Genomic DNA, 12,365 nt, shown 5'->3' with positions numbered 1-12,365 from the left:
TCAATGTGTGTGCGTTTTTTGGATGGTATGCATGTTTTCTCTCTCTTTTCCTCTCTCAATGTGTGCGTTTTTTGTTTATGCATGTTCTCTCTCTCTTTTCCTCTCTCAATGCGTGCGTTTTTTGTTTATGCATGCTCTCTCTCTCTTTTTCTCTCTCAATGTGTGTGTGCATTCTTTGTTTATGTATGTGTGTGTGCGTTTTTGTTTTTGTTTGTACTCTCTCTCTCTCTCTCTCTCTCTCTCTCTCTCAAAAACACTATGTGTGTGTGTGTATGTGTGTGTGTGTGAGAGAGAGAGAGGGAGAGAGAAAGAGGGGAAGGGAACATGAGAATGAGGAGAGGGAAGGAGCATACCTGTCTCTCCTTCCTCTCCTCGTGTGTGTGTGTGTGGAGAAGAAAAAGAGAGAGAGAGAGAGAGAGAGAGAGAGAGAGAGAGAGAGAGTGAGGGAGAGCGTTACCTGCTCCTTGCTTGAGGGCGCCGAAAAACTCAGATCTGAGATCTGAGTTTTTGGGCGCACTCGGTTATTTTTTTAGCGACGCCGGGATTTTTTTTTGGAGCGTCGCTGTGTGAGCGTCGCTAATATGAATAGCCTCTTGTAGTGTGACGCCAACATTTCAGACAACATGGCTGTTCATAAAAACCCAAAATTATGGATTTTTGGGTTTGAAAAAGATCTAATTCTGAATACGATTCCAACTTAAGTGGATTTATCTATAGTACTAAGAGTGTCTATATGTGTATAGTTTTGGGGTAAGACCCAACTCCTGATTACTAAATCACTTATTAAGTGTTGATAATCAATTCTTGGAACCTTCACACTTGTGCTTTCAAGAAAAGAAGTCAACCAACTTCCAAGGGGTAGTGCAAAATTTTAAGCTTTCTAAGTCATAAGGGCAAACCCAAGGGGGGTCATGGACACAGGCCAAGGGCCGACTATTAGTTGAGAAGTTTTTTCTACAAAGTTTAACCAAAGGGTTTGACAATGTCCATTTTAACCAAGGGGTTTGGATTGCAAAGCCAACACCTAGGGTTATATATACCATACTACTTGAATTTCACTAATTTTCAATTAGTGTTCCTAGGCCTTTGTAGGCGGGAAATTTGGGTAGGTGCATTTGCCTATAGGTAAGTGAACACTATGTTCAACCTACACGTACGCATTTGTTTGTTTTTGTTTCTTTTTTTAATTTTTTTTTAATTTTTCAAGTAGGATGTATAAACTTCTATGTTTTCATCCTTTTTTGCTCTTAAGAGAGATGACAAGGTCATGTAAGAGCCAAGAAATTTGGGTTGTAGTGTCCAAAATAAATTTCTTCATTACGTCTCTATGGACCCGCTTGTTGGGTTTGATTTGGCACATGTTGTCACATGGGATACAATAGGGTTTAGGAACTCAAGGAGTTCAGTTTAGCCAATGTGGAGTTAGGATAATGAGGGTCCCTCTCACTCACATCGCGGAGTGTTTGTAGTTACCTCCACACACAAGTACATCTCGTACTTGAAGGATGTTCTTTTTTCAAACATCCTCATTAGGAGAAATATGGACCTTGCATGGGCCTTGTAAGGAAACCTAATTTTTAGGGATTAAGGCTAATGTTGTGTAGGGTTAAGGAGTCTTTAACACAATAAAAAACATTAGTTCTTTGAGTATTTTCAGATTCCATGATTTTAATGCTCGTTGGAGCCCGTAGATTAAGGAAAAAGTCAGAAATGTCTGTTTTATATCATTTTAAAAGAAATTGCCAACTTGTACGTTGATTTTTGAAGAATCCGAGCAAGATATGATTTTTTTTGCATCACGGTCTAAAAGTTCAACACTAAAAAAAAAAAGAAAACAAGGGCCCTGGGAGCCTTTACATGGCAAAAATTTGTAAAATTATTGTGTATAAGTATGAGATAAGGATGTAAGTTAGATGTACACAGAGCAAGAGATCCCCCCTTAGGGCCTTATAATGACAAATAGGGGCTTTTTTAAATACATGGCCATGAGATAGAGGTGTAATGTTTGATGTAATCAGAACACCCCCCCCCTCGGTCCCTTTTTCCCTGTGTTCAAAGGTTTGAACATTCACTATGTAAAATTTTCCTATATCATGTGCGTTCACCAGAATGGATTAAAAGTACCCCTTATAGGCCTTATCTACACATGTTTCTGTAACTTTACAAGAATATAAAATCCCTTATGTTGAACACGTGTGCTATGTTACATATACTTTAGTGAACTCCCCAGGTCAAAGGAGCCAATTTTTACTTCCTCGTGTCCACCTCATGTTCTTGGGAATGTTTTGGTTAAGCCTAGAAATTGACCAAACAAGGAGCCAATTTTTACTTCCTCGTGTCCACCTCGTGTCCCTGGGAATGTTTTGGTTAAGCCATTTCTTTGGTATTTGAAACCACATGTGACCCCTATTGTTATAGTATCCAACCAAAGGTTTCTTGATTAGCAGTTTACATAGGCTCGATTTGTACATATCTTCTATGTTCACAATGCATGTATCTATAATTTATGTTTACACTTTCTCTATCCAAATGAGCTACATAGTAAAAATCAAATCCGCAACTTAACATTTAAGTTCACAAGGTAATAGCTACTTGTATCATCTTTAGCAATACCAAAGAAATAGCTACCAATAGCTCATGAATAGGGATATTTAAGAAGATTTGATACCAAAAACTTGTCAACACTACTCAAAAAGGTGGAAACTCAAAGGCTTTACAATATATGTATGATGAAACACGAGTCAATAATAAGTCACTCTTTTACATCGACACCTTCATCTCAAGTTGTCATTTCTCTAAGTCAAGCTTGGCATAGGCATAGTATGGAAACAATAACATGTTGGAAAGCAAGAATTTAGCTTTCTCAACTTGTGAAACGTTGCTAATGATATATATTCAGCATCCCCAAATGAGGACATCTTGACAAAGGTTATGATCCACTTTAATAAGAATAACCATTAATGATTAAACTGAAATCAAAATATTGCTTGAATTCTGATTAAGACTTGAGACTTGAAACATCTTACAGGCAAATCAAAATATCCATAAAGTTCAACAATAATTCTCAAATCTGTATGAAACTCCAGTAATTTAAATTAAATACTTTCACTCAATGTGACACCATTTAAAAAAATCACACATTTATATTGCATTTATAGAGGAATCTAGCCTCATGAAAATAATTACAAATGGAGACAATGTTGTTATTTGGCTTCTCTTACAAGTATTTGTCTTCCTCATCTAGATATTCATATACACTTGAGTATTTGTGTGTCTATGACACTAGGGAAGATAGTAATACTATATGGATGGCTTTTCTAGGAGCTCCTAGAGAGTACCTATTGGTTCAAGATTCTACAAAAATTCTACTATTCAGGATCACTTTCATTGTCAGACCTCCAAAACTCTCCATAGATCTCAAGATATAGAATACGCTCAAGTGTAAAGCTTGCATCTCCACAAACATTGACCACATCACTAAGATCCTCCCCTCGCAAGGTTGCAAAAAAGGTGCCATGGTCCAAAAAAGACTCTTGTGCATGAGTTGTATTTGTCTCAATGAGGTCGAGTCTCATCTCATTCCAAGTAGGTACAAGAGGAATAGTACGAGATACAAGGAACCTATTGGAAAGTCAACCCAAATCAATTGGGCTCCACACAAAGCTTTGGCACGATCCATGTCACCAAACCTATTCGATTCCCCCAAGAGCAGTTGGACTTGCGACAAATTTCTGAAAAGACAAGTCAAGCTTAACAAAGTACAACCTTTAGACAATACAAGCTATTTCTTATCATTTTTCACTCACCTATCTTGGCTATTCGAATTGTATAGCTTCTCTACAATATCTCCAGTGTCGCATAATAGTGGTAAGTCCACCGGTTGGATAACAAGACCTACCCCTAGAGAAATAACACATAATCCAACCATATTGAATATAAAAAAGTACATCAAACTAGATTGCATACCCGAAGTAAAGGTATCCAATGTCTCTTGGTCTAGTGGATGTGTGCTCCCACTTTTTAGGGGTTCAATATGAGATTCTGAGATTGCTTATTCTTGTGATTCCCTCTTCAACATGTTGAGTTTTGTGGCTCTCCTCCAAGTCCTCCTCCTTGTCAGTGTTCTCCATATCCTCTTGAGTTTTGCACTTCTTTGAGGAGATTTTTAATTTGTTTTGTTTTCCTCTTTTGTTACCTCTTTTAGATGTAGGCCTAGACTCCTCCACATCCAACATTTTCTCATTTCCTTTTGATTCTTTATCTATGTACAAAACCATAAATTAATTTAAAAAAATACACTATGCATTTTCCATATACATATATATACATATATACATATGTATATATACATGTGTATATATGTATATATGTATATATACATATATACATATGTATATATACATGTGTATATATATATATACATTTATTTATTTATGTTTCAAATAATGTACCTTCTTTGAGGTCAATCGCATTTACTAGACACTTTTCTTCTCGGTAGTCTATGAACCATGGGCATGGTGTCCACCATTTGCTCTCTGAAAGCTTCTCAATCATGTCCATGGTGTATATCCCTGTCTCCTCGTGCTCACTATAGACCCATGCATCACTTTGATGCTCATGATTCCAATTCAAAACTTGGAAACCATGGCTCCACCACCTACAACACAATAGTCTCTTAGTTTTTAAGAGTTTATTGCCCACAAGACCATGCTTTCATTGGCATTGTTGATTACCTATACAACACTTGTCTTGCGGTACACTTTATGTGAGGTTTCTCCCTTGGCAAGTAATCTAGCCTTCATGGTTGATTACCTATACAACACTCGTCTTGCGATACACTTTATGTGAGGTTTCTCCTTGGCAAGTAAGCTAGCCTTCATTATTGACCGCCAAATTGAGAAAGCTTCTTCAAAATTTTCATTGCGAGCTTGTGGAAGGTATTCCTCTAGCTCACACCCCGGGCATGTGCTTATTTTTTCATGAGCTTTTTTCCAAGTAGGATCTCCTCCTCCATAGCTCTCTTAAATTTTCACACCTCTTTGGCTAAATGAAACCAATATACATGTGGTGCCAGCCATTCTTAAAAAGTTATATCCATATATATGAGGCGCTACAACCTCTTTCATTGCCTCATCCTCGTGTTGCAAGTATTCAAGTATTCAAAATGGTATCCAAGTGAGATATTGAACGTCAATATCTAAAGAAGTACCGAAGAGAATAACCAAGGCACTTGAGCTGAAAGCCAAGATAATTGCAGACGTTCTGTGACATGAGAAATCTCATGAGATTATCAAGTTAAATTCAAACCATCAATACATCAACTGGCAGTAGCTGTAGCATGGAGATTAAGAGAGAGCCATCGTTCATGTGTCCTGACTTTCTAGAGCATGAAGATCAAGGCAAGTCTTATCCGAAGAGGTAGCGAAGATAATAACCAAGGCACTTGAGATGAAAGACAAGATAATTGAAGGGGTTTTGTGACACAAGAAATCTCATGAGATTCTCAAGTTAGATTCAAACATCAATACATTAATTGGCAGTAGCTATAGCATGGAGATCAAGAATCAAGAGAGAGCCTCGTGCACGTGTCCTGACTTTCTAGAGCATGAAGAGCAAGGCAAGCCTTACCTTGCTTGTAAACACTTTTACTTTGTATTTCTTTGTGTGCTAGTTTCTTGGCAAAATGAGCATATGTTCATTGACCAACCTATCCTTCGAGATGAGGAGGTTCACAATGCCCTTAGTCGACATAGGACATACCCTTGTATTGAATAGCAATATATGCTATCCTCAATTATGTAGTTGCCTTAGGCCATTTTGTACGAATCTTTTTAAGAAAAAAAATTCCATTCATGAAGATGACTCAAAGACATGTCAAAGTGGTGCATCATTCACTTTTCCAATTTCTAGCATCAGCATCATACACTATTTGGAATCATGTAGTCTCCTTAGGCCATTTTGCGTCAAATCTTTTTGAGGAATTCAATCCATGAAGATGACTCTTTGGTGTGACAAAGTGGTGCATCATTCACTTTTCCAATTTCTAGCATCACATAATAGTAAAGGCATCATCACATGAGCCTCGTGTACTCATAAATGTTAGTTGGTGCTTCAAAAAGTGTGGTTTTATGGTATGTTGAAGGCCATTGTCACAATAGGACATTGGCCAAGCAAATAAGAAATTGTGGTTGGTTTGCTAGTTCTCACATGAGTACTCACCTGTTTCATTTCATGGTTTTGGCATCAAAAGGTAATCCACAAATTGACAAAAACACAAGCATTTTTTCACTTTGCATATCTATCACCCTTGATAACCATGAGATACGAGAGATGTGGGAAGGAAGATGTGTAACACTTGCTATTATCAAGTCTATAAATTATTTTAAATTGATAGCTTCACTTATTAAAATATTTGTTTGATAGAAAAAAAAGCTCGCCTTAGTTGACAAAGCACTTGCCAAACATTTCTCGCTTAAAAACAACCTATGTTTGTGACAGCTAAGTCTTCCAAGCACCAAAGTGGAATTAGTCACCACTGTGGAAAGATGTCGACCGATAGGTAAAAAAGGATCCATTACCCAAAGTAAAAGGACTAGTTATGAATTTATTTTCCCTACTCCATAGTCAAGGATGACTATGATTGCAAGGGAGAGGTAATTTCATAAAAATTAGTAAAAATGGATCCTCTATCCAAATCAAAAGGTCTAGCTCTGACTTTATTTCCCCTACTCCATAGTCAAGGACGACTACGATTTCAAGGGAGAGGTAATGTCATGAAAATTAATATCTAACTTTCTAAAAGTATTATTCATCTTAAATTGGCCACTTAAGTCTCGAGTCAAAGGTATAGGTCAAGAAAGGATAAATTTACATGGAGTAACCTTGATCAAAGGTACAACACAAAGGTTTTCACTTGTGATTGGTCCATGTAGTTATAGTAATCTACTTTCAAAATTTTGGCAAGTGGGGAAAGAAAAAAGAGGGGTCTTGTGGGGATTTTTGAGAGCTTTCTCTCTCATTTTTTGCAAAGAACCTAGTACTTCTATGCGATTACACAAAATTGCATCATTTTAGAGAAGAACCAAACAATGTGCAAGGCTAATTTCATTGTATCATAGCCCTGGTTGTGAGTTTAAATTTCTTCAAAGATAAATATTTTGTTAGCTTTCCATAAGAAGACTGATTTTATATAAGTGCAAGATGTTAAAACTAGAATTTGAGGTGGTTATGTAGGCTTTGTAGATAAATTGTATAAGACCTAGGAGGCTGAGATATCGAATCCACCCCCTACCACCCTATATATAGGCCGGCTCCTAGCCCTAGCCATCATACTGATCCCCATTCCACACTGGTCCAGTCCGAGCCCCTGGCTCAGGTCCCTGACCCGCTAGATCGAGCCTTGCTCCTTAGGATCCTTGTCCTGACATTACTCCCCCCCGGATAAGCATTTTCATCCTCGAAAACAAGCGTGGTGATACACTAATGTTTCCCACTATGGCATCCTTCATGGATCTAGCTATTTGCTTGACCAGAACATAGTTCAGTAGGAGCTTTAATGAAACCAAAAGTAACATCTTGTTTTTCCACATTGTTGTTCATTTGTAACCATCATGTGTTACTGGCTCCTATCCAACATAGTGTATAGACTCCATTTAGAACACGTACGAGCATGCTCAACGAGTTATCACAACAAAGATGTACCCAAAAGAGTATCTCTTTTCACTTTCCATGAAGACTTATCAACAAAATATAAGTCCTTGACTTGTTCTCAATTTTCACCAATAAACAGCCCCACCATAACTAGTGTTCAAGGTTGACAACCTAACTTAAACATGAAGAGACTAAACCTAGTTGCAAACATGCTTTAACTTATGATAATCAAACTCCAACCAGAGCAATAAATTCTTTCTAATTGAACTGTTTGGTGCTAATGTACGCACTTCACATATCCTTTAGCATGAGATTACACTTTGTAATTTGCCTATCCACTTGGATAATGATAATATTGACATGTGTTTCACAGTTTACAGACAGTCTTACAAAATGATTGTTGGTAAACGGGGATCACAATGCCATACAATATTGCTAAGGAATTAACAATGACATGCAAAGATCCACAAACACCCACCAAACTGAGCCATGACCTCTATTGGTGATTGGTAGATCCAAAGTAATCTCATAGAGATACTGCACATAGAGTGCAAAATGCTTCATAAGCAACTAATGTGATGAATATGTATGCCGCACCAAATCAGCCATTGCTAAAACACTAGGGCCCATAACACCTAGTGTGCATGCATTTAGCAAAAACATATCCAAACTTGCATATCCATGATCATACTTGCCAATACTTATGGCGAATGTGATGCTCCTATCACACATTAAAGAGGAGTGTAAATATTTCTGGGAAAAAACTAAATATTTTTTGTTGTAATCATTTTCAAGCCTTGCTAAAACGTTTGAACCATAATAGAAGGTGAAACATTAATCACTTCTAGGTACAAACAATGAAACCTTTTCAATAACGACTCATAGCCTTGCTACATGCATAAACAACCATCTGTTAATGTTGTTTAGCAGCACTTGTACCTTAATAAGTCATTCTGAGTATCTAACAATTTTTTGCCACTGAAATTGTTCGTGATATGGAGTGCTAAAAATGGTCTTAAAAAACAGATTTGGTGAGCACCTAGGAACTTCAATGCGATACTTAATTGATATGACACGCACCAATGTCAGTCCCAGAGACTCATATTCTCCACATGTGGAATATATCTCATGTAACATAAGGAAAAATATGAACCCTCTAGGGGCCCTTTGGGATTGAGGTTAATTAGAGGCTAGCTAATAGGAAGAGGGTTGTGGACACACTCTATACTCTCAAAAAAGTAGGGGGACAAGGTAGCCTTAAACCTCTTAATGGCGTCTTACCTAATGAAAAGGTAAGGGAGGTGGCTAGGGGAAAGGGATGGTGGGGAGGGAGGACCACTTTGACCTTTCTTCCCCCACTTTTTGGTCCGGATTAAAAAATACACTAAAAATTTCAAGTTTTCCCTCCTTAAAAGGTCCCAAACTTATTTCATGGTCACAGAAGTATTTTTGACCTCCAAAAGTAAAAAACGTGCACTAAAAATTTCAAAAAATTGAAAATTTTCAAAAAAGTTCAAAACATCATTTTCCACCCTCCAAAGTCTTTCCAAACCTATTCTATAGCTAAAAAGTGATTTTCTCTCTCTACAAACTCTTTCCTAAGCTTTCCATTGCTGCAACAACCACATGCACCCCCGATAGTCTAACACTATCTCTTTGCTATGTTTCTCCCACCTCCATTGTAGCACAAGGCAAGCTCCTCCCCCATCTTTTCCCCTTGTCCACCACAAAGTTTCACACCAAGCTAGCTCCTCTTCCTTCTCTCACCTCCATTATACCATGAAACAAGATTCTACTCCTTCTAGTTTTATTCACTCACACTACATGGAAACCTCTACTCCCGAAGATGGCAAAAGTATGAGCTCACACGACTTGCATACCACAACAATAGGAGGTGTGAATAGTGTGTGGGCATTGCAAGGGTTCATCTCCAACATAAAGATAAAATGGTAAGAAAAATACCTTTGTAGCTTACATTCAGAGCTTAACATCATCTCCATCTTTAAGTTTATCATGCTGGAGAGAATAAACCTCTTTATGACTTTCAATGTTTAGGCTTCATACCTCATAACATTGGGTGGTGCTATTTTGTTGATGGATTTGGTGCGCCATCTATAATTGTGTAGCATGTATTTGAGTCTCACAATGCAAGTAAGTTGTGTTATATATGGAGAGTCATCAAAGATTTTTCTTATAATTTATTCTTTGTATAGTTGTCATTAGATTATCATTTTGTACTTTATAACTTTGTGCTCACATAATCTGTTGTTTACTTAAAGAGTCAACTTCTTTTCAGAGGACATGAGCAAGCAACCATGTGCAGAGATGTAAATTACTCTATTTTTGTTCCATGAGGAACCTTTCACAAATGTGCATATTTGTAGATTGATGTGGTGTTTAATTTTGTCTTCAACTATGTCCCAAGGGCCTAGAGGAGGACTTCCCTGATATGTTGGAGAGATGATAGCTAATGGTGGGCGGTATCACCCAAATAGTACACACATTCTAGAGGTTGTTTACAATGAGAGGGATCGATTGGTGGTGGCATGTAGAAGTGATGGTCGGCCAATCTGAGGATCAACACAAGAACAATCATCTTTTGCATTGTAAGTATTGTAGCACAAAGTTTATAATTAAAAAACTAGAAGATTATCTAACGACATGCTTGTTGTTTGGACAGATGGTTGCTTGGTACCTTCACTCAGGCCGGAGATACTATACTAGATTTGTTTGCAAACACAATAGCAATGTGGTGGGCATGTCGGCTATTACATAGACACTGTGTGAGCCTAGAGTATGATGAAGAATGTTTCTCAGCCTGCTTGGAGGGAACAAAGGCTCTACCTCCAAGTTGTGGATGGACTAGATATGTAGGTCGTATCATGCAAAAAGATGTTTGCATCCACGAGGATACATGCACCACAAGAAGCCCCTTCACAAGCGCAAGCAGAAGTGGGTCGGCCCGTTACCACACATTGTACCTCTCGAGACCCCACTTCACAAATCTTCACAACACACAATTTTTCCTTCACAACCCCCTCCTCCTTTCTAGTCTCAAGAAGGACTTTATTGTAAAGCATTGCTAAAAGATGTGAAATCTTCAACATTCAAGACTTGGAAGTTGTAGTTGCATGTACCTCTAGCATAATCTATTTTGGTAAAGATTGAATTTGGGTTTACATGTATGGTTTTGAAATTTCAAAGGTCTTCATACTACAAAGTATGGTTTTACCTTTTTTTTCTTTTAAAAAGTAGTACATTATTTGATCACAATTTTTTATAGTATAGGCAAGGTCTTCATACTTCAAAGCAATCTTCTAATGCACCAAATTTTTTCTTTAGTCCACCTTATTTTAATAATTTAAAGTCTCACTTTTAGTGACATCACATCATGACTATAGGGAGGCTTTGTAGCAACGGCCTAATCACAACCCACACAAAATTATCAATCTGTGGATCGGCAACTTGGCTTGGAGGCACGAGCATCATAAGATGCATCGAAATAGAGGATGCAAGGGATCCTTCTACCCATCACAGAGAGAAGCCATGGAAGTGGATTCCTCTAATCAAACACACATTCCTACTTAATAGTCACTTGCACACAATCATGTGATTGAAATTAACCTCATGGATCAATCACACTAATCACAACTCCTAATCACACAACTACACAAGCATGCAATTAACATACCTACTTCGCATTAGTGTGGCTATTTCGGTCTATGCACTCAATGTGACTGTGTATTCACACATACTAACCACACACCTTGTACAGAGAGAGAAAGAGAGGAAAGGCATAGCCTTCACATACCATGGCCAATGGTGTGGATAGAAGAGATTGACCAAAAAGGGATTAGAGATCTAACATCACACTAATACAATCTCACTTCACATAATCAAAACAAAGAAGACTAATAAGAAATAAAGTGCAATTGATTATTAAAAATCAAGAGCTACATGGGCATGGAAATTCCATGAGCCTTGTGACCATCCACTCTACAAAGAAGAGAGCTCACCCAAGAATGACCTCATTTAACATAGGGCTCTTTTATAGTTTTGGGCTTTAAGCCCTTCAACTATGGGATAAAGTTAGACTAATCTTGTACAATTTGGAACTCCTAAATGAGCCCAAGGCTTTATACAATGAATAGGAAATATTGTGCACAATAGCACATCCCTTGCTTGGCGCATAATCCATGTAGAATATGTTAGCCACTGCTAACATTCCCCCCCTCCTAATTTGGCGCACGTCCTCATGTGCCGCTAAAGCAAAGCATAGAAGCATGGGTGAAAGCACACCCATGGAGGAATGTTGAGCTGCAAAACATAAAAGTCATGAGTATCAAAGATAAACAAAGATAAATAATCCATGAAGTGCAATGAAATAATAAGCAAAGTGAATTTTTTCTTCCAAAAGATGGGTCCTTCATAGCCAAAAACTAAACAACATAAAGCAGAAAAAAAAACACCTAAACTATATGAAGATTAAACCACTAAATTTTTTAGATTTATGCATGTAACACAAACAATCTCACATATATAATTTTTTTAGATTTATGCATGTAACATATTAGGTATTTTGGTAAAAATCTCACATTATGGGAATCTCCAAATCGACTAAATTCATGTAATTTGGGAATTTTCCACTGAAAGTGGGAAAAATTGAGGTGTGTGGTTAATAAATAAAGTGAAAATCTCATAGGATTGTGGTGTTG

General features: G+C 37.5%; 1 protein-coding gene across 1 annotated transcript; it reads right to left on the bottom strand.

The window, feature by feature from the left end:
- Positions 1-3,368: 3,368 nt before the first annotated feature.
- Positions 3,369-3,928, bottom strand: LOC147451717 (uncharacterized). The gene is made up of 2 exons (XM_086518805.1): positions 3,807-3,928; positions 3,369-3,621 (listed from the first exon to the last, which is right to left on the bottom strand). Exons 1-2 carry the CDS (start codon positions 3,926-3,928, stop codon positions 3,369-3,371), a joined length of 375 nt encoding a protein of 124 aa, XP_086374931.1.
- Between the last annotated feature and the right edge of the window lie 8,437 nt (positions 3,929-12,365).

This window comes from Adiantum capillus-veneris, chromosome 8 (assembly GCF_014529385.1).
Source record: "Adiantum capillus-veneris isolate H3 chromosome 8, ASM1452938v2, whole genome shotgun sequence".
NCBI classification, from domain to species: Eukaryota; Viridiplantae; Streptophyta; class Polypodiopsida; order Polypodiales; family Pteridaceae; genus Adiantum; species Adiantum capillus-veneris.
The sequence above is the reverse complement of the archived record's forward strand: the minus strand, read 5'-3'. Positions and strand labels throughout refer to the sequence as shown.

Bases quoted from the DNA above. Each gene is read 5' to 3' on its own strand.
- LOC147451717 (XM_086518805.1), bottom strand. From the start codon at position 3,928: ATGGTTGGATTATGTGTTATTTCTCTAGGGGTAGGTCTTGTTATCCAA. The intron at 3,622-3,806 runs GTGAGTGAAAAA...ACTTTCCAATAG, and splicing joins AATTCGAATAGCCAAGATAG to GTTCCTTGTATCTCGTACTA.